This window comes from Drosophila pseudoobscura, chromosome X (assembly GCF_009870125.1).
Source record: "Drosophila pseudoobscura strain MV-25-SWS-2005 chromosome X, UCI_Dpse_MV25, whole genome shotgun sequence".
Lineage (NCBI taxonomy): Eukaryota > Metazoa > Arthropoda > Insecta > Diptera > Drosophilidae > Drosophila > Drosophila pseudoobscura.
In genome coordinates, this window is record NC_046683.1 from 57,137,753 (window position 1) to 57,162,798 (window position 25,046).

Here is a 25,046-nt window from a genome sequence, read left to right on the forward strand (position 1 = left end):
TTTATTTTGAATATACAATTTATTTGTATTATTTTTGTATATCGGATTTACATGAGAAGATAGACGGAGAGTGTCCTAATTATAATTTAATTACGTTTACTATCTAATTATCAACAAAAAAAATTTTATACACTTACATTACACATACATAAAACCCTACTTTCTCTCACTGCGTGCTCCTGCCACGTCCACGTCCACTTTCACTTTCACTTTCGCTTGTAAGTTTCGCGGTAACCCGAGGGTTAAGGCGTCTAACCTTGGATCACTAATCACTATATGCCTAAATGGATGTGTCTTTTGTCTTGTGTTGTGTGTTGTGTGTGGGTTCTGTGGCGCCTCCTAGTTCGGCTGCACCTCGCAGACGAAGTAGGTCTCGAAGCTGCAGGGCGAGTCGTTCCACTTGAGGCCCTTGCCGTCGCGATTCCACAGCTCCAGGCAGTTCTCCTCCTCCCCGTTCTCGTAGCGGAAGTTGTTCGGCTCCCCGGCATTCCAGTTGGTGAATGTTATCGGACGACCGGTGGCCATCCAGAAGAAGTTGCCCTCGTCGGCCAGGTCCGTGCCGGATATCCAGAAATGTTCGTGGCCCAGGCCTGTGGAATATGCAAAAAAAACACCACCAGAATGAAATAAAAGGCGTACAAATATGTGTATTCAAATATACGACTGGAGAGGGGTGCCAAGGATGTTTTTTGGAGGCGTGGAAATGCCTGCAACGAGCCGGAAAAGTGGGCATTCTCTGTCCGGGAAATACCAGTACCAGTACCAGGCTCCTGGGTGGACTAGCCAAGCTACAGCCAGCCCAGGACCTGCCCAACAGGATGATCAAGGACCTGACGGAGAATCGCCGAGATAAACACCCGCATCCCCCCCTGGACACCCTGGACCGCTGTTGAATCCCATCATTATGGCAGTAGCTTTAACAGTTACAGTGTATCTATAATACTCCTCATGGGATATAATTATTTCAAAGGGTAGGGTAAGGTAGGTAAGGGTATCTATCTATTCGCCGAAAATCACCTTGATGGGATATAGTTATTGTAATTTTACTGTAATTTGTATGGGGCGTAATGGTGAGCTCTTATTGGGCTCTAGATCTCTCCATAATACTATCCAGGTCGTGGGCCGGGTCCTCCGCATGGTCTGTGCATTTTATCCTAGATTTGAATGCCATTTGAATGTGTCTATCTCCATCTCGCTCTGCCGCACAGTGAGTTTGGGCGTGGTCTGTGCCCATGGCCCTGCAACCGTTGCAGCTTTCAACGCTCAACATTCGAGTGTGCAACATTCACTTTTAGCAATTCTTTTTGTGGCCCTCTCTGGAGATTTATGCAACGGAGGAGTTCGTTAGCTCCACAATCCACCATCCACCATCCACCATCTGCTGCCATTATTCCCATTCGCTTAACCTCTGGCGTTGCATATCTCTGTTGTCTGTTTCCCTTTGTGTGTGTGTGTGTGTGTGTGTGTGTGTTGCATGTTTGTTGGGGCTTGTTTTGTGTGCGGGGGTTTTCGGTTACCAACTTCCGTGTATTATGCCACATAGACGCTCGAAAGTCGAGTGCCGCTGACCAGTCGGCAGACCATTTGAAAATGGCTTTTGTCTCTCATGCCTATTGTCATATTGATCGGCTTTTCTAGTGATTTAAGTTGCATGTTGCATGCCCCAAGTCCGTCCGTCCGCCTGTCTATCTGTCTATCTGTTGTGTCAATGGTTTGACAGAGTTGCGGATAAAGTTTTCACGGCGTCTCCGCTCGTGTCTCTTGTGTTTCACTTACCAAAGTCACGTATGTGCTTCTCCAGTCTATCGTTCTCTTCTTGTGATGAAATGCTCGCCAAATGCATGCCATGGTAGCGGCAGTATTGTGTGGCTTTGAACCAGTTTGCCTGCAAAAAGAAAAACAAGCGAGAAAATCGTTAAGAGAGATGAATGGAAAGCCAAAGCGCTGCATGATTATATAATTGTGTGACACAGCCCCCCCCCCAAGCTGCCACCAAAAACAGCCGCTGAAAAGTTTGTGTCAATAAAAGTCAAATGGGGCGTTGAATGGAGATACATATCTGTGTATTTGTGTCCATATATCTGCGGGCGTGTGTGTGTGTCGGTTGGAAATTGAATGTATATGTATCTCTCGGATGCCAATTAGTGTTTTTGGCGATGCGGTTTTCTAAAATGTGATTCTGCATCGAAATTGACAGCCAAATCGGAATCAATTTCAATCCGAAAACCATACGTACATACATATTCAATTAACTCTAATGGACTTTGGACTCCCTTTTGTCGCCCCACCCCGTCATTAGCCAGGGATATGGAAAAAGAACACAAAACGGAGAGAAAGTGCCACAGAGAGAGAGAGAGAGAGAGAGAGAGAGAGAGAGAATATCTCCTGTTGATTGGGCGCATCGCCATTCCATTCCTGCCTTCATGCCTTCATGCCTTCCTGCCGCCATTTGCGGTCGCTGTTGCTGCGAGGCGGCTCTCTGATGTGCACATAAATCGATTACACAACTATCCATCCTGCCATCCTTACATCCCCCCTCGCTCCGCCACTGCTCCATCGCTAGCCGGCCACATCCTTTCGGGGCATGCCATGGCCCACCTGTAACCCCATTAACTTGCCCCTAATTGTATTAGCCGTAATTGTGCGCGAATAAAGCGGGGCATGCCACCGCCACCGCCTGCTGCTGCGTGCATGCCACATGTGGCACACAACCGGCCAAGAAGGTGTTTAATGGGAGCTCCACTCGCAGGTGAAAGCGTTTATTGGGCTGTAAAAAGGTTCAGCTCATCTCTCGCTCGACGCCAAGAAGTCAATTAGTTTTTGTTGTACAGAGGCGAAGCAGGGAGTCAAGGAGAGAGGGGGGAGGGGGGAGGAGTCCGAGGAGTCCTTTCAGTGGTTTCGGATGTCGGTTTAAGGCAGAGCAGGAGACGACAGAGACAGGTTAATGGTTTGTCAGTGGAGTTGTTGTCTGATTTTTTGGTTAGACCAAAGCATTCCTACAGAGGGAGATCTTTGAGTGGAAAGCAGCCCTTCAGGTTGTCTTTCCTTCTGGAGATACTTCCAAGGCCTACCTCTAGAGATCTTTGGGGAGCAGGCTTTCCTGAGAGCTATTGATTTCTCTAGGTTTTCCTCTTTTATTTAATTAAATTTCTTCAAGCCACAAACCACAGACGAAATTCTATTACCACAAAATGGAAGGAAGACAGGACGGATGGAAAGAGTGGACGGAATTGGTGCACGGAGCACGGAGCACGGAACACGGACCAATCAACCGAATGAAGTTTTACACGAAACTCAATTAAGTGGCAAACAAAATGTGGGACATGTTGTTAATGTCATTAGCATGGCCAACACTCCACAGGCAGGCAGGCAAGCAGGCAGCTCCTCTGGCTCCCTCCTCCCTCCGCCAATTTCTGTCTCTCAATTAAATTTTGATTTGATTTGCGCCTGCGTAAACGCGTCTGTAACGAGATACCCCCTGCCTCTGCCTCTGCCGGGCATTAATTTTCCCCCAAAAAAAGAAAAAAAAAAGACGAAAATATATAATTTAATTGCTTCATTTGCATATTTACACACGAATTGAAATTTGCATCAAATTGCTCATAATATTACTGCATTGCATTGCGTAATACTCAGTTGTATTTAACGTATCGTCATGCCACCGAATAAAAAACAGCCGAAACACTAAATGGCCGAACGACTGAATGAATTTCGAGTTTTCGAATGAGTTGAAAATGAAATATTGGGCAGAACTCTTAATTAAGCGAATTCCCCATAAATATACGGAAAACACTTTCGGCAAACGCTGTACACCTATGCGGTAATTAATGCAGAACTTTTGAATATTAATTAAAGCAAAACCAAAGCAGAACCATTAAAAAATAAGTGTGTTTCAATGGTAATTTGTTGGTTAACGATTGAAAGGATATGCTCTACTAAATGGTGGATATTTTGAGCACTGAAATGCTCTACTAAATGCAGAAATTTCCCATTAATATGCGGTATTTATAGGAACCAAAATGATCTAAAAAATTCAGGATATAATTAGGGGGAAGTTTGGTTTAAGAAGAGGAAACAGATACGGATTCAGGCGAAGAAATCCAAGTGCAAAGTCTTTAAGCAGCTCAATGGATTTTCAACGAATTTAAGGCCAAGGTTACGGTGGTTGTTGGCTTGGAAACGATGGAATGGAACGTTGTTCTCACTTGAGAGGGAATGGAATTAATTTCTTTTCCACTAGAGAGACTAGTATTCTTAACGAATGAGCGCCTCCCTCTCCAATACCCTTTAAGAGACTTCAAAGTTTTTAAACAAATTTCACAGATTAATTTCCTGAAAATCATCCAACTTTTGAATGGGGGGACTCCTCAAAAAATGTATACGAAATATCATTATGATATATGAGTTTTTCCTCAAGCTACAAACGTATCCTCAAAGTGTGTATATCCGCCAGACTCTAGGGTATTTTCATATAAAAACAATTAAAAATTAAAACCAAATTAAAATGCCAATGTTCTGAGCTTACGAGATGCTTAAAACTTTAATCGCTTTGACAATTGCCTGCGTTTCGAATTGAAGAATCGGAGAGAAAGGCAGAGGTACCGTTAGCAGGCAAATTTCGGATATATTTATGACTTTCTTTTTGTTTTCTGTTTTGATACTTGGATGTGTGTTTCCCTATCTTTTGGCTAATCAGCGAATGAGCAACATTCGGCGATTGCGGTGGTGGTGGGGGAAGGGGAAGGGGAAGGGAATTGTTCAATTAATTACCTCATAATGTATTCTCAATCCCCGCTGTTTATCTGGCGGCATACTCCAAATGGAATTGTGTTTTATTTACAAAAAGCTCTTCGCGAAGCGAGAGGGGAACCCGCAGGGGGGAGGCAAACGTTCATAAACCGAAAATATGCAACGAAATTTGATTAAATATTTACTTGTTTGTGTGCTTTTGATTTGTCTCTGGCTTTGTTTCACTTTTTACTGCAATTAAAGCGTTGAAATGTCGCATTAAAATTTCAGACATTTATTTCCCACCAGAAATAAAACATTTTTATTCTGTTTGGGTGTATAATGTAGAAATTGCCAATGGGAGGTGAATAATCGGGGTTTATAAAACGAAATTAGCATATTTTGAGATGAGTTTTCGATGGGATCCTAGAGATTTTAAAGGAATTATTACGGTAGAGGGCTTTCGGGGCCTCTCTTTTGAATATTTTCAAGAAATTCCGTAGGGAAGAGAACTGTCTCTGAACGTTGTGCCTCCCCCTCAAAAATATCAAGGATAAAAGAAGGTTCTATCTAACTATCATTTAAAGATATGAATTAGAGAAATCCTGGCGTCAAGAATAAGTCGTCAAAAATACGTTAGAAGGTTTGAAATCCCTTGTCTCCATCATTCAATGTAGTTACCAAGGATTTCTGTGAAAGATCTCTTGAGACACAACTTTAGGTGATTCAACGGCTCCTTCTACAGCTTTAAAAACCCATCTGTAATTCTTTCTTAAGTGGTTCTCAAGGTTTTCGAAGAAAGATCTCCATTTAGACAACAGTATTTGCCCGAAATCTTGTTAGCTATCAAGGGATATGAAGTTATTCCATTAGATGGCCATATCTAACTTGAAACTCCATTCTCTGACTCATTCAGAGCTCAGGGCTCAGAGTTCAGTGGTTCCCAAGACCGAAATATTTCCATTGAGTATTAGCCTCAATATTCGAGATCAAAAGTGGTATCGCGTGCACTTTGGTTGCTCCATCAATCCTCAACTCCGAACTCTGCTTGTCAGTGGCTTGATCCATTACCGATGGTGGCCCTCCGTTTCCTCATTTAGTTTTTGAATGAAAATACAATGAATAATCCGGCTGCATGCGATTTGGTTTACAATGGCCAAAGCTCTTCCAATTTGATGGCTTTGCTTTGGCTTTGGCTTTAAAGTTCAAGGAGACCTGCCACCAATGAAATATAATTCAGTTTGTGACGCACATTTGCATACCACACCCCTCGATTCCATTCCGTTTCATTCCATTCGATCGAGTCGATCGATCGAGTGATGCCAATGACTCGAGCGGTTTCTGGGCTCTCTTGACTAATTTGTTTTTATATGAAAAGCCTAACGCATATTTATCTAGATATTCCAGCATACGAGTAAGGTTGAAGATCTGTTATTCGAGATCTACTACGTGATGTGATGCGATGCGTGGCCAAGCACGCGCCTCTCTTTTTTTATTGTTGATATGATACCGCACTTCTGATGGAGCGGCCCTCAAGGTATCAGACTGACATTGAACGCAGTTCTAAGGCTATTTCGTTAATGTAATCGATTTTTGGTCGATATCGAGATGTATCGACACTCAATAGAAGGTCGAGAACGGTGCCGAAACGTGACGATGATTAAATCAATGAGACTAACTGAAGGATAGCCATTGTATCGATTTCCTTTGACAATTTCATGCCTTAAGAACGAATTCTGTGCATCAATTCGATTATTAATCGATATCGTGTATCGAAGCTCAATGAAAATGCGAGAACTGTACTCAAAACTGCAGGAATTGATGGGTACTTTTTGTTTTAACTGAAAGAAAGTCCTTAACAATAACCTATTGGACAATTCAGTTGCTGTTAATCGTTATAATGTATCGAACTTCAATGGAAAGGGTAGAACTCTACTGAAAGCTGGCTACAGTTTGAGTTTTCTCTCCCCAAATCTGTTGATCGGCAATCGATAACTAGACTAGACTTTGTTCTAACCGAAGAATACTCTCAGTTGGAAAACCTTCAGTTTCTTGGTTTCTGGTTATGGTATTGGTATTTCTATAAGCCCCAAAACCCGTTGCTCGGTGCAATGTAAAGCTGGTTCTTCTGCTGCTGTAAATATTCCATATGCCATCATCCTCTTGCAATCAGCAGACGGCGGAGGCAACGGCAGACGGCAAATGGCAGCTGCTGCCACGAGTGAGTATCCACTGGAGAGACGACCGACCCATCAAACCGGACTTGCAAAGCCCCGTTGACCGTTGTCTCGACCGACGGCTGAGGCATCTGGACAGTTGCACTTTTGGTTGGTTATTTTGTTGGTTACTTTATTGGCCACATTACGAGAATGGGCCATCGCACGGGGCATGGCATCGTGTGGAGTGTGGAATGTGGAATGCCGCTTACCTTGAAGAAGATGCCCAGGTAATAGCGCTTCTCCCCGAGCTTCAGCAGCGGCATTGTCCATTTGTTCGGCGTGTACTGTGACTCGTCCACGCAGTTCGGGCAGTCTATAAATAGAGATCGAAAACGGGCATAAGGATTACAGATACAGATTCCAAGGAAAAATGAAACGAAATAAAGAGAAACAGCCAGGAGGCAGGAGGCAGGAGACAGGAGGCTTGTGAGATGATTTATGCAACTGTTATAAACGATTTCTGTCGGTAATAATGATTGCATGTTTATGGATTTATGGAATATTGCGTGAAAAATGTGTGTAACAAGGAAGGAACCTAAGATCTGAGATCTGATACTTTCAGAGATATTTCTAGGTATAAAACAGGCCTTTTGCTTGTGATATTTATCTGAAAGAACTTTGCATATTAAATTTATATATAATCACATGGCAAGAATCATTAAAAGAACCTTAACCTCTCTGTATGATAATCAGTTGAAAGAATCTTTGATCTTTGACTTTTTGGCGAACTATTCTACATCTATAAAATGTTCTATATGATAATTAAATGAAGTAAAAACGTTAAAAGATCTACTGATCTTTGACCTTTTTATTGACTATTGACTAACAACTATTCTGACTGATACTCGCAAGAAAAACACTTAGAATATGTATGATATTTCCAAGACAGAACCTTAGATCTGGAGATAAAGACTGCAGAAGAATATTTAAAGAAGTCCTTTTTCTAAGTATTTCAAACAGCTATAAGGATCCTATCTTCTTTTGTTTCTGTGGAAGACTACAAGCTTAGAGTCGAAAAGATTCGCTTCTGAAAGAAAGTAGATGTGCCTCAACTCTTTTGGAACATGGATCATCATCTACAAGATGCATAACTACAGATCTGGGTAGTACCATTGATTCAACAAAAACGTTGCGTCTGGTTTTTTTCTTTAGGGAAAACGAGTTGGAATGATGATGCATCTGTCACCAAAGATCTTCCTCCTGTTGCTGCGTTTGAGTCATCGTTTGAGGGGCAGCTTAATTAACCAACTCTTCGATGGCCCATAAAAAGCATCGTAAATCTTAAATCTTAAATGCCGTACCGCACCATAAACGGATTTTGATAGAACAAAAGGTTGAGCATTCGCGGACTAATTGCGGATCAGAGGAAAGAGAAAGAAATTGAGTTATGAACGACACCCCGCTGAATGAGAGTCACAGGGAAACAACGGACTCGTGGCTCGGATTTGGAGTCTAGTTCGAGTTCGAGTTTTGAGACTCAAGAACTGGTTCCCCCTAGAAGAATACCCGCACCCGCACCCGTACTCGGACTCGGACTCGGACTTGTACGCGTAGTCGTAGTCGTAGTCGTACTGCAATCGAGAACACGTTCGACTCGTCTGAGACGCCTGGAAATGTTTCGTTGCGGCCTAGTCCCAAATGACGTGATGGAGATTCGGGCTTGAACCAGATAGAACTTTACTCTTTTGCTGGAATGTGAATCAAGGCCGGGCATTTGTTTCGATTTGTGGCCACAAGTATGTGAAGGTCATTTACGGGAGGCGGCACAGCGCGGCACATGCCACATTCCTTCTAAACAAATGAGAGAAAATGAAAGCCAAATGGTTTCCCTTTTGTTTCGTAATGGAGTTTTTTTTTTCTGTGTCCGCTAATGTCTGTTAATTAATCATCCGAAATGTGCTGCCGGCCCATTCGTTTGAAGGTCGCCTCCGCCAAATGTTGCTGAAACTTTCATGATGTTGAATGCTGTATGTTGTATGTTTGTTGGGGGCGTCTCGTTCCGCCAAAAATATAAAGAAATAAATTAAACAATGAACGTACAACGGGTCATCAAGCCAACGGGGCCCAGGCCCGTGTGAAAACATGGCCAAAAAGCAGTTAACATTTTGACTGTTTTGTGTTTTGTTTTGGCAGAAACAATGCCAGCCTCGTAGAGGTCTTGAGATTTGGGTTTAAATCAATGGCAATGTTTTATTCAGACACCTTTTATAAGGTGTTCAGGTGTCCAGCATATATTAGGCGGCGATGGTAGTAAATCTTTGTTCTCGTGAATTTAGGCAACATTCTCACCTGAAGACACGAAAGATATATTGCAGCTCTTAAAGTTCATGGAGTTCCCTGGAAGTTGATTGGAAACTAAGGAAGAAACCTTCTCGAAACAAACTTCCACCAAGAGAATGCCATACAACATCCCTAAATAGATTGCAACACCTAGGGCCAGTGGCCAAAGCTTGTCTTAGAAACGCAGACCAACCGAGGAGCCCTGCCGCATGACGCGAGGACGACAGTTTCAGCAAGAAAGCTCCTTATTGATTGTAGCATCGTTCCTGAAGGAACATTGCTGGCAGTACCTCGTAGAATAGCATATCTTATGGAATATTCCTTTTTTAAAGGAGAGTTTCCGAGGCTTAGAGACTCTTAAGTAAACGGGTCATGCGGCAGCACCCCTCGGTTATGGAAGGACCACCTTTTGAATGGTATGCACTCCTTTCCTACATAATTTCCACTCAAAGATTCCACTGTAAGATATCAACGCCCTTTAAGCGGAAACCTTTCCCCCCCCCTATACTTATCCCTCTAAATGGTATTCCTGCAGCTCTGATGATCGTCCGTTCTGCCTGCCGCACCTGTTGCATCATTGAATTAAAACAGTTTTGCTAATTATATATAATCTCGAAGCCACAGAGCCCGTAAATGCAAACCAGTCTCCAGCTGTGAACCGAACATCTTCCATCTTTCATCCGACAGACAGACAGACAGACAGACAGACAGCAAGACAGCCACACGCACACAGACATGCAACACAATTAAAGGTGCAAAATTGATTAAGATCTGGGGTCGGGGAATGGGAGCTGGGGGCTGGGGGAGCTGATAGGAAAACGGTAAATTGAATATATTCATTAATTGTTTGATAAACTTTAAGGCAAACATTTGCCGAAACTTGTGCGGGGATTATGGCTTAGAGTTCCTAGAGCCCGAAACCGTCGAGGGTTTGTGTTCGTATGATTTATTAGCCGCAACAGCCGACAGAGTCGCCAGAGCCGCAAGAGAATCATAAACGAGTTTCCGAAGTTTGCTAAAAGTCAATGTCAATTCGTTGGATACCTCGTTAAGCGGTGGATAAACCCTGATCTGAGCGCCTGATTCCAGCAATTAAATTTATATTTATACCACAAGATGTCGACCTTCGTTGAAACACCAGAAAACGGCAGAAAACTCATGACAAACAAAAGCCAAAACAAGAAGAGAACCCATAAAAGGAGAGATATGTGCATGAAACATCTGCATCATCAACCAGACATTCAACAATATATACATGCGTACAATATATATCTTCCTTCTCTTCCTGCCACATATTTTATAGAAGAACATTTTTGTGTGTTATATGCAAATTTTGTCGGTTTTTTGTTTGACGTAAGAGGCAAACAAAAGAATTTCTGAATAATTAAATTCGGTTCGGTTCGGTTCAGTTGAGTTCTTCTTTTTTTCTGTGTTTATGATTATGTTGTGACTTTTATAAATATTATTAATTAACTTTTGTGCTGGAACGATGCAATTTTTTAGCAGAAAAAGAGATTGTGGACTCGTATCGGTTTCGGGGGATTAAGCGGAAATTAATTCAATGTTTAAAAAATGGAAATTCAAGCGGCTAGAAATGCAATAAAAAATTCGAATGGGATTGAGAGATTGATGAAAACTGGTTGATTCTGCTAAGATTTGGGCAAGTATTGGGACACATTTCAGAGTTCTTTCAAGTGTTGGCGCGTCTTGCAGGAGCGCCCATCGGATACTCCGCGTAGCAGAAAAAGTGCCAAATCGACCAAAGAGGTCTGTGTCCTCGCCACAACCGAGGAGCACAGCCGCAGGACGCGTGACACTTGGAAAAATTCAGATTTAGCTCCAAATTATACTTCAATTCAATAGCAGATGGAACCCCAGGACATCTCACAGTAATTTGTTTAAGGACACGTTCAATACTCCTTCCCATCACTTTATCTTCAATCAATTCCAATCAACGATTGACCCTGAACTTCACTTAAAATTTGGAAACCCATTTAGGGCACTTTTTCCGTTGACTAATTGATGAATGGCCACGATTTCGCATGTCAACCAAATGGTGTGTTTTATTACGAACATTTCAACAGCAACAGCACCACGAAAAAGGTGGGCAAACATTTTGATTAATTTGGATTTTCAGAGCAAACCATCGCGGCCAAATCGGGCCAAAAGCAGCAGTAGGTGGACGGACGTGGACGCACGGCCTAAACAGAAGCCCCTCTCGGCCGTAAACTACGACTGAAATCTCCCTAATTAAGCAGCCAACCACTTCACACATTCCCGTCCGTGGATGCAGTCCATCCGGCTGCCCAGCGATCCATCTGTTCACCCAATCCCCGAACCGAGAAAAGTGAAAGTGAATTTTGAATTTGTTTCTTTTCCAGTTTTCTTTTTGTAGTAGGATTCCCTCCATGGAAACCGTCTATCGTGAGTCGCGAGTCGTGAGTGGCGAGGAGAGTCTTATGCAATGAATGAGTTTTTAGAGAGCCGTGTGCACACATACCCGTTACAGGACCCTGGACGGCTCCTTTGCTCTGTGGCGTTGCCATGGCCATTGTCCTCGTGTCCAGGCTGCCCAGCAGCTGGACCGAGAGTATCACAGACAAAATATAATAATTCTGCATGCTTTCAATCGTTTATACGGTGCAAAAAATGAATAAATATTTTTGTATATGTATATTTTTATTTTTTTTTGGTTACACTTCCGCAAAAAACAAAAAAAACACACTTTTACCCTGAAAATTCCGTACAAATATTTATGAAAAAAGTTTCGCTTTTTGTGTGGCTGTGTGCATATTTTGTTTATTGAGATTTTATTGGGGTTATTGATTGTTTTCGTTCGATTTATGAATTATTTTGAATAAAATGCAGATGCTTATCTGTGGCTTGGAATCGAATCGAATCGAGACGAAATCGAAAGTTTTGTTACGAATAATAAAAAGATACTCGCGAGTAAATAAAAAACTGTGAGATATGTGCGCAGGCGCGCGCCCAAACTGAATGTCGGCTGTCGAAGAACTAAAGTTTTTGGTTGGCTTCGGTTCAAACCAAGGCAGAATCCCCCCCAAGACAGAGAAAGAGAGACACAGAGAGAGATCTCTGAAGAGAAGAGAGACTCTACGAGAGAGAGAGAGAGAGAGAGGTTGCAAGACTGGTTTAAGAGAGAGATCCCAGAGCTCGAAGACGAACTTGTTCCGTAACGAAACTCGAAAGATTAACATCAGAGCGAGAGATCGAGATCCCCATGTATGGACAGCGGACACTTGTGGCTCTGGCTCTGGCCTGAACTGGCCTGACTGTTTGTCAAACACTTGACGCAAGCATCAGCCTCCACAGAGCTGTGGGTGACGCGGTATCTCAAGATTGAAGCTGAAGCTGAAGCCGAAGCCGAAGCCTCACCAAGGTCCAAGCCATCACCGAAGCGTGGACGTGTGTGACGCCTGAAACAAACACCACAGCGGTACGCCCCAAAGTCATTCTGGTTTCGATTCTCTGCGGTTTCGAAATGAAACAAAGAACCGAATAGAAGAAGAAGGTTCTCGGATTACACAACACATAGCCATCCCCTCGATGGATGGATGGATGGATGGACTCCCCGAGATTGGTCTCTGAATATGGTCAAAACTTTACCTCTAACTGTTTTCTCACTGAATCCCGCACACATTCAGCAGTCAAGCAATGACCTTGATGTCATGCTGCTGATGAACTAGTTTTTCGTTTAGATTGTGATTCACTTTGCTCTGAAGTGCGCTTTATATAAGGCTTGCTGTCACCCCATGCGTATGCGTGATGTTTGTTTGGAGATCACAAAGATATGTGGAGCCCACTGGAAATACCATGGTGGTGGGACGGAATGAAGATGTTTGCTGGAGAGACAAACATTATGGAGTTGATTTGGGATGGGAATGGGGGTCTGAATGTGTCTACATATCTCATGGATCTCTTATCGACGTTTATCGATATGTTGTTGATCGATTTTCTTGCATATTTCTCAGAGAATAAGGGAATTGCAATCTGTATCTCCTGTAACTCGCATGAATCTCGTGATTGATAGAGAATTGATATTTATCGATAAATTATCGATTGATCAAAAGAAAATACAAAGATGAAAAAAGGCATACACCACTCAGATCTACTGGGATGCCTTGTTATGCTGTATCATGTGTGTATTTCTGTATCTTCTGTTCTTCCTACTTGCAGCTATCGATATTTATCGATTGCATGCGTCTTAATGCTACACAGTATTCAATTAATCTCTTCGTATCTCCTTCCAACATTACCTATCCTGCCATAGCTCTCCCAACGATATTTATCGGTGATTATGTGATAAATGACCCATAGATTGCACAGCAATCGTCTGGCATTCCTCTACACTCCCATCGATCATCATCGAGAGGACATCTACCATTAAAGATGTCACTCCATTAAGAACTGCAGATATTTCCAGATTAAAGTGTTCAAAAGATTCTTTTTTCCAAATACCGATAATCCGATTGGGCTTATAAAAACATATACACACACACATGTATCTATGTATCGCACGAGTGTGCGGGAGGGACGGGTGTACGATTGTGCCACCAATTAAGACTCGGCCATAAAAATTGATTCCGCAGCAAAAACTATTGACAACTTTTTTTTGTGGGGCCAAAATGTCAGCAGCAGATGGGTGCGGAGGTGCCGAAGGTGGAGGCATGGAGTTGGAATCCCCTCTGCAATGGCCGCAATTTGTGAGGAAATACGAAAAACAAAACCAAAATCGCACCAAAGCGAACCGAAGGGGCAGGAGAGGAGTGAAGGGGAGGCAAGTGGCAGCCACTTGTTGCCTGTTGGTGTTGCCGGTGCCACCGTTGAAGTACAAGCGTTTTCTTGTTGTTGTATCTTTTGCATAAAAATCAACTTCTGCGGCTACCTTTTTTTGGGGCCCCTCTTTTCTTACGTGTTTTTTGGATGAATTTTTGTTCGTTCGTTTTGTGGTACGAGTGTCTTGTAAGTGCGGCATCGCCTTCAAGATTCGCTACAGATTTCGTGGATTTCGTGGCGGTTCTTCTCCCCTTATCCCCTGCCCCGGGCCACTGGGGGGGTAGCCCGAACTAATTAATTAATTGGAAAAACAAGAAACAAGATTTCGTAAACTTAATGCGTGTTTTATTTCGATTTGCGTTAAGATTTCATTTCCATTCAGACAAAAAAAACGAAACCAGATTAGAGACCAGTCGAAAAAGAAATATATAAGTCAAATAGATATATACGACGACGGCGGAGTTCATTGCTATCCGAAGGTCCATGGGCTGATCACAATATAAAACTTCTTTAGCATAAACGTATCTGTATCTGCATATTGAAATCTATCTGTAGTATCCTCTGCTTGGGGTCGTCACTCGCGGCATACAAGAATCGGAATACAACAATTAAAACCGAATTAATTTGACGGCTATTACAGGAAATTATAAAACCATTAGAAGGCATTTCTGTTGAATGATATTTATAGCTACTATTTTCCATTTATTAATGGAATAGCTCTATAATTATCTTTGCCAGATTTGCATACAGCCAGATTTCCCAGCCCCCAATTTCTCGATTCTTGGAAGCCAGCGAATCCCCTGAAACAACCTTCAAAATCATGTGAATCCCCTAAACAAACTACGCAGGTCTCTTGGCCTTTGGTGGATCTTCACGCCAAAAGTTTGTTTCAATTCAAACCCGGCTTTTGTTGCTAATTTTGTGTGTGATTTCTGCGGCTGTTGCCAGGCTGCTGCCACCTTGTGTTTGTTGCTTTGTTGCTTTGTTTGATTAAAACATTTCAGGTGCATCTAAGTGGATGTTTGGATACTATACTTTGGAAGCATTCATGATTTTTGTGTCATAAAAAACCATAAATCACGACGAAGAAAGAATCTTTTGTTAGATCAAGTAAAACATTTAAGGAAGACCTTTTTATGGACGTTCATCGCATATTTCAAGATTGTGTGTCATGCGGCAGCGCCCCTCTTCTTGCTTTAAGGGCGCTTCCTTTCTCATAACAATTTAAAGAATCAGACAGTCCGTCTGGGAACTTGTTTTCCACATTCTGGGCTATGATGTTCTTGTGATGGCGATATTCCTTGAATATCAACTGATTTTTGTATAAATGGAATTTCTAGATCAAGGAGAACCAGAAAGGAATACCAGAAAAGCTTGCACGTGCTGCGCGCAATGCGGCAGCGCCCATCGGTTGGTTTGCCTGAGGTTCTGCGTGGGTTCTACGACAGAATTAATTTTGAATACCATCATCAATAAGCAATCATAATATTTCATTTATCCATTCGATACCCAGTGCTTATCTCAATCGCCTGTCGGATTCGATTTAGGGGAATTGCCAATAGAATCATTTCGCAATCCTCAACAAGTTCTGGCACTGCCGCCAGTGCTGCCAATCGTGGGTGCAATGCCTCCTCGGAGCTGAAGCTCAAACTGAAATTCAATTTCGATTTTTATGGCACAACCTCTTTTGTTTCACAGTCGTCGTTCGGGTTCGGGTTCGAGCTTGAGCTTGAGCTTGGGTTTTGTGTGTATGTTGTGCCGTGTGGTCCATAAATTTCGATGGTTTGACGTTCAAGTGAAATAAAATAAAAATACCGTCATCGAACTACTTCTAGACATCGATTTCGAGTTCGATTCGCTGCGATTCGTTGCGATTCGTTGCGATGCCACGAGATTCGCCTGCTGGCCGTAAATTTCGAGCAGTTCCGCAGATTTTCTGCTCAGGGCCGCAGACAAAGGAGAAGGGTGTGGAGTCTGCCGTCGCGTCGCCGACCCTGGGGGGCCAAGTGAAATAAAACTTAATATATTTGCCAATTTTTTCGCCTTAAAATTGTGCAAATAGCCCCTGACGAAAAACCAAAACGAAGACAACGCTTGCGGCTTATGTAAACTTCGGTTCGAGGGCTCGAGGGCATTCATCATACGCACTGGTGGCCCCGCAAACGGAGGCGCCAAAGCGATCAATGCACACAGAAAAAAGGTGAAGAAATGTCAACAGTCAAATGGGAAAAGTAATGCTTGAAATGGATTAGTAATTGGAAGGAAAACACGCAGAAATGGAACACTAATTGGATGTGGCACACAGAGGAATGAATGGAAAAGTAAACAGAAGCAGAACACTAATTGGATGGAACGTACGAACGCGCAGGGAATGCATGGAAACGTAAACAGAAACGGGGAAATATGATTAAAAGTAAATGGAAACTAATGAAACATTAAACAAGATGAGAGGACAATTGTATTATATTAGAGAAAACATTCGTTTGGATAAGATAAGGATGGGATGACCAAAAATGGAATAACTGCAACAGAAGAGGGGCGACTTACAATGGAATGCTAGAAATCTGCTGAAACAAGAGGAAAAATAAACAGAGAGATTCGTAGGGCATTTAAGTGGTGGAAGGAAAGGTCGAGGATAATCGAATGGCATTCACAGCAGGAGGCAGAAAATGCCCTTAAACGGCAGGCAGTGCAATGGAAGAGTGATGGAACTCGCTCTAAATGGAATGGCATTTTCATCAGGCATGGAATGAGTGGAATGGAGTGCCAGGAATAGCTGTTAAAGGAATGGAATGAAGCAACAGCTTCAGGCAGAGCAGAGAAACGCCTCAAAGCCAACCGAAACTGAAACAGTTTTATGGTTTTTTACGGCTTGGTTTTAGTTATCGTAAAGATAATGATGATGGAAGGGAGCTGCCATTAGGTGGAACTAATTTACTTAGCGACTACTTGTCGGCGATTGATGGATTGATGGATGGATGGCTGATCAGCGTGGCTAAAGGCATGGCCTCCCCCTCTCTAACCGATCCACAGATCTACGGAAATGAGGCGATCGAAGGCTGATCACTCAATCTATGGGGTGATTGATTGTCGACTCACCCGCATCGATCTCGTTCTCGCTGGGATCCCGATGGAATATGTTGCCATAGTACTGATCGTGCTGCTCCGACTCGACGCTCTGCAGCGACTCCTGGACATCGTCGTCGAAGTCGTCCTGATGGGCGGCGGCCTGCGGCTGCTGGTCCTCCTCCTCCTCCCCGAAGTCCCGATTCTTTTGGGAGCTGCTCGTGTGGCGCTTGGCCGCCGCTGCTGCCAGCCGATTCCGCTGTGCCCCGCCGCCGCTCCGCTTGAGGCCCCCATCGCTGGCCGCAAAGCCTCGGGGACGTGGCCTGGCCGATGGCTTCGGCTTCGGGAGGATGTCCGCTATGGTGGGGATCTTCTGGCTGACACTGCGATTGGGAAACAGCCGCCGCTCCAAATAGTTGGCGAATATCTGTTGGGTTATCTGATTCTGACGCTGGAGCTCGCTCTGATCCAACTGGAAGCCGGGCGCCGCATTGCCATTCGCTGCCGCCTGATTGGTGCCTGAAAAACACGTATGTGGCACGATTAATCACAAATCAATCACGAATCATGGGTGTACCCATGTGGGTCGAATCAGTTGTGCAATCCCCCGATATTTTTGGGCTGGCAATTACATAAAGTGCGGGACAACATCATATAAGAGTCCCACGTCCCCCAGATGAGGTGTTGAAAATAAAGTAATTTAAAAACAAAAACCAACGAAACTTTGATTACACTTTTGCGGGAATGGAGATTTAATGGAAGCCAAAAAGCCGTTTATGATCTCCGAATGTGAACGGAGATGAGTGTCTGAGTGTCTTTTGATGAATTTTTGATTACATCGTTTCGGTTTCTTCAAGTGACACACATTCATCAACATCAACAGCAGCCAGCGACGAGGCCTGTCTCTGGGAACCAAAGGAATACCCCTTATGCCCTTTTGAAGTGTCTTGAGGAGTGGAGTGGTATGGAAATATGGTAATATCCGAATGAGAGATCACTGAGGGATGGTTCGAGTGGCAGTACGAGATCTCTTGAAGCCCAAAGGGAAATATGCTAATATCTGACTGAAGATCTGAAGAGTCACCTGTTGGAAGAAGGAGTCGTTTCTCTCGCTATTCAGATAGAAATATATATGCAATCAATGAAATATTCATAAACGATAAAGGAGTCGTCCTTTGTAGGGGGTTGCATTGATCAGAGAAAGGGTATTCCCCCTTTGGATGTACCCTCATGTGGAGGGTGGGCGGGATCCCTTGCCAAAACTGTGTCAAGGCCACGGCCATTGCAGAGGTGCTTTTACTGCCCCGCAGTTAAGCGGATTGCAGGTCGTTTCATTTCCATTTCCAGTTCCAGTGGCCCCTCTGGGAATTGCCAAATAATTGATATAAAAAAGCTGCTGCTAAATGCCTCATGAGGCATTAGGGCCACGCCCAGCCCTTAGCCCATAATTGAGTGGCATTTTGGGCACAAATTTATGCGGTATTCCACGGGGCAGCCACGGCTTGGCGTATCTTCCCGCCACGAGGAATGCCCCCCATTTTTTATTATGCAATTAAATGTAATTGTTTTTAATATTTCTTTAATCTTTTTCTGTGTTTTTTTTACTCTTTTTTGAATCTCTTTTGGCTGCAGCGTTGAGATGAGTTGAAAATTCCGCCCTGACATTTGTGTCGGTGATTGAGTGCCGCTTACGGGAGGGGGCAGGGGTGCCCCAGATGTCAGGTGAAACATTATGTGGCAGATTGACTGTGGAAACAAGGCCTCTGCCTCTGCCTCTGCTGGCCGGCACTCGGGGGCTTATCCGATGGCATTCGCTTAATGAATCGCCAAAAGCAACACTTCATACGTGTACGTGTACGCGAACGCGTAATGGTACGAGAAATCATCAATGGGATCTCTTTTCATGGAATGAGATCTATATGGCAGATCTTTTTCGAGGAGTTGTGCGATGGAAAGTGGTTATGGCTTATGGCTTATGGCTTATGGCTTATGGCTTATGGCTTTTGGTAATTGGAGAGCTATTGGAAGTGCTTGTTAATGGAAAGTGAAATGGAGGAAAGAGGAAATGAAGAGGTTATGCCATTAACGGTCTTTCGAGAGGTTACGATCCATTTCCCTAAGGAAAAAGTGGATAAGGAGAGTAGTTTCCATATAGAAAACACGTTTGATAGTGTTGAAGAAAGAAGAATCCTCTTTGAGAGGTAAGTGGAAAATTATAAAGATATCTTATGGATTGCCTGTGCCTCGACAAAAACGTTTCGACTGGTATTTATATTTCGATAAATGCGATAAAACAACTCAGATTTACTCCGTTTAAAGTTGAATTAGTGATAGAAATCCTTTGTAAGCCATTTCCCCACAGGAAAAGGGAGAAAAAACGGAATTTCCAAGTGAAACCAAAGGAATCTTAAGTGATTCAATCATCTCTCCATCAACAGCAATTGCTAATCAATTTATTCAACAAAATTTTAAGTGATTTTTTCGAATTGAATACCCAGCGGATGTTCGAAATTTTCATTAAAACTATGGAATGCCGCAGAGCCAGTTAAAATAAAAAAAAAGCCAAGTCATTGAACAAGAGGCTACCTTTTTGTGGCTGTAATTACTGGCAAACGAAAACGAAATTAGAGCTGGGGGCAGGGGCTTAGGTCGGTATCTTTGAGATACACAACGAGAGGGCGAACAAAGGCACGCACTCGAAAAGAATTTGGAATGATTGTGCCATTATCGAGTGATTGTTCTGACAGATACTCGTACTACTCGTAAATCCTTGACGTGCTGGGCCCCATTGGAGCTCCATTATGAGCTCTAATTTACGTGCCATTGTTGGGAGTTGTTGGCCAATCGAAAAGTGGGCTCCAAAATATGACACACAAACAGTTGCAAATGGCCGGCCAGCAGTAGTCGTGATGGCCTAAATGCCTGACTTTATTGGATCTTAAATGCAGTTGTCTGTCGATTGCTGGCCGGGGCACGCAGCAGAAGCAAGGATGGGTGGAAGGAAGGAAGGAAGGGGTGCACGACAACGACAACGACAACGACGACGACGACGATTCGGTGACCCAGTTGTCTGTCAGTTTCCATTCCGATATGTATCTGTGCATCAGAGTATCTGTATCTATGGCTGTGTGCAACAACTGTAGCAGATACTTGGCTAATTGTCGTTTGCACAGGCCACCGCATAAATCATGACAACTCGCCGAGGATGTTGAGCGAACGGGGGACTGCCTTGAGAAAAACTACACCGAGAGTGCGAGGGTACGAGGGTACGAGAGTACGAGAAACTGAACCTATCCGTAGGCCGTAAATCATTCTGACTAGCATCTGCGGCTAAGAACCTCTCTGTTAATGTATCTGCAACTGCCACTGCATTTGCAACTGCAACAGAAGTTTCAGTGCAACTTGAGGGCCATGCAATTGCCGCTTCGCTGGAAAGAGGTCAAATTAGCAGTCGTTGTTGCATTCATTCATGAGGGGAGTTGCTCTGTGGCAACTCTCTGGCCACTCTGTGCCACTGTGCTACTGTGGCACTGTGAAAACAAAAGCATATTTCGCAATGCCTGCCCCGCTAAATGTTTGCTCGGCCCACAGCCTCCCCGGCATTCCATCCACATTAAAAGATACATTTGGTTGTTTTCTTTGTCTTGCGTAATCCTCTTGTATCTGTTCTCCCCACCTCCTCCCCCCTCCCCTTTTGGAGTACATAATTACATGAACAGCCAGACTTAGGCCCATGCGGCGTATACGTTACGCAGCCAAAAGCCAGGTATTTGATTGACGGCCTCTCTTGAGAATCGGTTTCTGACTCCGATACACTCGTCTGATATATTGTCTGCTTAGATCATAATTAAGTTAAGTCTCGATGCTGCGTTTCAATGTCAAGCCGAAAGCTAGAAAAATATTTATTAAATTAACTTTGAAAATGTTGTGTGTTTTTATAGGCACAACTCCGATGCTCTTTCGAACAGAAGGAGGCCTCACAGGAGTATGGGAAGAAGTTGGTTTTCGATTGGTATCATCGGTATCGAAAAGGTAAGCGAATACAACTTTTGATTTTCTTATGATTAATGGATGGATCAATGGAACCATGAAGTGTCTTAAAACCCCAAGGAACTTTCTATCCTCTCCAAGTGGCCCGACAAAGACCGTTCTACTTTTCAAGTGATTCCTCATGAATTTTCAGTTTTAAGCATTCTTAGAGGATTATATCTTGTTAATCTTCAAAATACAGGATCGTATTATTCAATATTTTTCAGCTTCGATTGTAGTCAAAACCATTTAAGCCGTCTCCTGTTGTTTTTTTGAGTGGAATATCTCATGTATTCCCATAGAATCTTCTACTAGTGTAAGAATTAATCTCTAATTTCTATTCATTCTATTTTAAGAACCAATACTGAATGGAAAACTCTAAAAGAATAAGTCCTACCTAGAAAGAGTATTGTACTGCCCGTCGTCTCTTCGGAGGCGTCAAAGGCAAACCTTATCTTGACAAATTACCAATCTTGAGTTCTTAAGTTGTAGGCTCGAAGAAACTCAAGCCTCAAAGGTATTGTGTTTTATTATTTTTTAGAGATTTGTTCACATTTTAATAGAAAAATTTACATATTTTTCTGGCTGAAACTTTCGGCTAATTTCGAATGGTATTTCCAATGCAAATCGAAACGAATACCAAAGTATTTTATTGGCATAATACCCAGTAATTAGCGATGACGGAGAGGTGACTGAACTCTTCTTCTCCGTCCAAGTAGTAGACTCATTAATCTTTGGAAATGTTTCTTGTTTCTTGCTTCTTGCCTCTTGCGGGGAAATGATGGAGAGACACGTGCCTCATCTGCCATCATCGACGGCTCCTCGGCTTTTGTTCTTTCTCTCTCCCTTACTCTCTCTCTCTTTCTGTCTCCTCGCCAAAATGTCACAAGGTGAAAGACCAAACAAATTTTGGTTGTGTGTCGACAACACTCCCCATAATTCTTTCGTTTCTTAATTTCGCGTTTTGCATAAAATTTCATTTTACGAATATGATGGTTTTTTTTCGGTTTTGCGTTGTCGTCGTTGCTGTATCTTTGTTTTTTTTTTGTTTTCTTCTAGTCTTCTGAAATAATTCATTTAATATTCTGAGGTCATCAGCATTCCGGCATTCGAAATGCAGCCAAAAATCAAAATCAAAATCGAACTCGAAATCGGAATCACAGTTTCAGTGAAAAATAATATTCAAAACTGGATCGTTGAATATTTATGCAACAAGAAGATGGGCATTGAACGCGCACCTACCACCTGCCTATTATAAATACATCTATCCATCTATCTGTCTATCTTTATTCTATACAGGGGAGGAGAAGCCATGCTGTGAGAGTTTTTTGAGTTCGGACGATCAGCTCTGATTCGGCGCGATTCGATTCGATTCGGTTCGTTTGTGTCCAAAGTAGAACTCACATATTTATGACATTTCCAAAAGAGAACTACCGTTATGGCAGAGAAATGTGAGATGTTTGCTGTAGTCCATAAATGGAAATCCCAAGAAGTGAACTGTTCTCTTGCCCTAGGGCATATTCGGGCATTTTTAGAGTGTCCCATAAGCGAAAGGATACACATGCATTTCGAACAGAGACCATTCACCGTTGATTCGGCTTACAAATGTCCCATAAGCGAATGGATACACATACGTTTCGAATGCAACGAGCAGAGAGACCAGCTAAAAATCCCTAATGATGAAATACCCAAGTTTTATCTAAGGGATAAAGAATCTTAAAGAGTTCGCTAACGCATTGAACGGATTTGATTACAAACAGACTTTTATAGGAAAAAGGGTATTCTTGGAGTCCCAATTTTAATTAATTTATTCTTAAAAATTCTGCAATATTCCGGATTATGATTCTGAGAGATATATTTGGTGTTATTCTTCTTCAAATATGGTTGGATGTCTCAGAATCTATACTCCGCCTTCCCTCAGCGTCATATCTCGCTTTAGATTCTAGATTGTGGAGAGCCCGAAACCGAAACTAAAGGATTCTTCGTGAAATCTCTTGTAAATATACATATGTGGTATATATATGTATCCTTCATTAATAATATTTCTTATCGATTGATTAAGTTCCCGATGAAGCCTCTTTAATATCCCATAACGAAACCCATCACATAAATAATGCACTTCTTTCATGCACATTTCTCTTATATTTTCCGCTTAAATTTCCGATTTCCAAGTAAATTAATCGAAAGCCCTAGACAATCCCCAATTAAATTCCCAAACACCTACATGCAAATACCATGGCAATAAGCCCTTCAAACTGATCCAAAAAAAGGCAATCTGCCCAAGTGCAATTGTTAATATTTGCCAATCCATTGACACACACAGACAGGCGGGCACGCGGACAGACGGACGGACGAACGGACGGACGGACAGAGACCCCCAATGACTGACCGTGACACGGATTTAGAGACAATCGAGGAGACACTTGTGCCTCCATTCCCCATTCCCCTGCCCCGTTACCCACTCGAGGAAGTACTTACCTCTCTTGTCGCGGAGGCCACTGGAGACGACCTCCTCAGAGGTAGCCCCCGGGCTTGGAGTCTCCTCTCTTCTGGCGTTGACTGGAATATTTCCTCTACTTGTGCTGCTGGTGGCATTGCTGTGGCTGGGGCTGTACTGATGATGATGGAAATTGTGTGGCACATTGCTTGTTGCGGATGGAGGAGGAATGGAATCGGATGCTGCAGCTGCCATGGCGGCGTGCTGGGGTGCTTTGTTACCGGAATCGACACTGACCAACAGCATGAGCACTATCAAGAGCGTGAGGCGTATCATTATCACTGCTTTTTGCGGTCTAGACACCAGTAAAAAAAAAAAACCAAATGTTGCAAGTGCACTTTAGTTATATTTGAGGCACAATCTGAACGCGTTGCTGCTGCTGCTGCTGCTGGAGAAAGCCCCAAGGTAAGAGCCGCGACCCCGGACTGTAACTGAAACCAAACTGTGGCTGTGGGTCCACGATCTCCGGATTGGAAATGGAAATGGGAATGGGAGAGTGTCGCAGTGTCGCAGTGTCGCGGTGTTGCTGTGTCGCCGTGTGGATGTCGATACGACAGATGTCCAGATCTAGTAGTCGCCTATTTGGTATTCAGCTTCGCTTTCTAAATTATCAATGATAATGTGAATCGGATCTCCTCTGGTTAGATCGCTGCTGGGTCGCTGGCCTTTCTGTCTTTGTCCCCGTCAAAAATACTTGTGTTTTCTCCCGAAAGCCCGAAAGCTGTCATCGGTTGAGGGAGGGGTGTGGGGGTTGGGATGGAGGCTATAGAGGCGGGTGTAGGGGCGCCTCTGGTGTTGCCGTTGAACGCCGTTGGAACGCGGAACGCGGATTAAGTAATCGTTTTACTTTCTTTCCGCTTTTCAAAGCGATAGAAAGAGCGCGAGAGAGCGAGAAAGAGTGAGAGTGAGAGTGAGATCGGGAGAGCCAACGATCGATGAATCGATCGCTCCTCTCTTACTCTTTTCGGCCTTTACTCTCTCTTCTTCGGCTTGGACTTGACCGATCTCAAAAGTGGTCCGCACTCGATGCTGGACCCTCGAACCGTACACACACTTCGGCTTTACTTCGTTTCGCTCGTTGTCTTTCTGCCTTTCAGTCTTTCAGTCTTTCAGCTTTCCTTGCGATCGAAGCGGCGAGACTTACAGACTAAAGCGTTTGAACGCAACTAAAACACGTTCCATCGCTCGATTCCTCTCCGAGCCAGCTGCAGATCGGCGGAGCGCTGTCTCGATCGGCGGTCAGCAGAGACCACAAATCGAGTCGAATCGAGTCGAGTCGAGTCGTGTCTCTCTCTGTCCCTCTCGCGATCTCATGATCTGCCTCCGCCTCTGCAACTCGTTTTGCGATGACCAGCCTCTGCATTGGGTGCACCGATCTCTGCCGGAGATGCGGTTTGTGGTGTCTTTTAATTACAGGTGTGCAATAGATG

General features: G+C 43.4%; 1 protein-coding gene across 2 annotated transcripts; it reads right to left on the reverse strand.

Moving 5' to 3' along the window:
• tfc (Brevican core protein triforce) lies at positions 1-24,843 on the reverse strand. 2 transcript variants are annotated; one of them, XM_001352424.4, is made up of 5 exons: positions 23,598-24,843; positions 17,124-17,609; positions 7,157-7,260; positions 1,777-1,885; positions 1-590 (listed from the first exon to the last, which is right to left on the reverse strand). In XM_001352424.4, the coding sequence occupies exons 1-5, from the start codon at positions 23,890-23,892 to the stop codon at positions 340-342; spliced, it is 1,245 nt and encodes a 414-aa protein (XP_001352460.4). In that variant the 5' UTR covers positions 23,893-24,843; the 3' UTR covers positions 1-339. The 2 variants fall into 2 exon arrangements, with proteins under 2 accessions (XP_001352460.4, XP_015043577.1); XM_015188091.2 differs by lacking the exons at positions 17,124-17,609; positions 23,598-24,843 and adding an exon at positions 11,728-12,258.
• Between the last annotated feature and the right edge of the window lie 203 nt (positions 24,844-25,046).

Bases quoted from the DNA above. Each gene is read 5' to 3' on its own strand.
- tfc (XM_001352424.4), bottom strand. From the start codon at position 23,892: ATGATACGCCTCACGCTCTTGATAGTGCTCATGCTGTTGGTCAGTGTC. The intron at 17,610-23,597 runs GTAAGTACTTCC...CGTGTTTTTCAG, and splicing joins TGGCCTCCGCGACAAGAGAG to GCACCAATCAGGCGGCAGCG. The intron at 591-1,776 runs GTAAGTGAAACA...CATATTCCACAG, and splicing joins GAAGCACATACGTGACTTTG to GCCTGGGCCACGAACATTTC.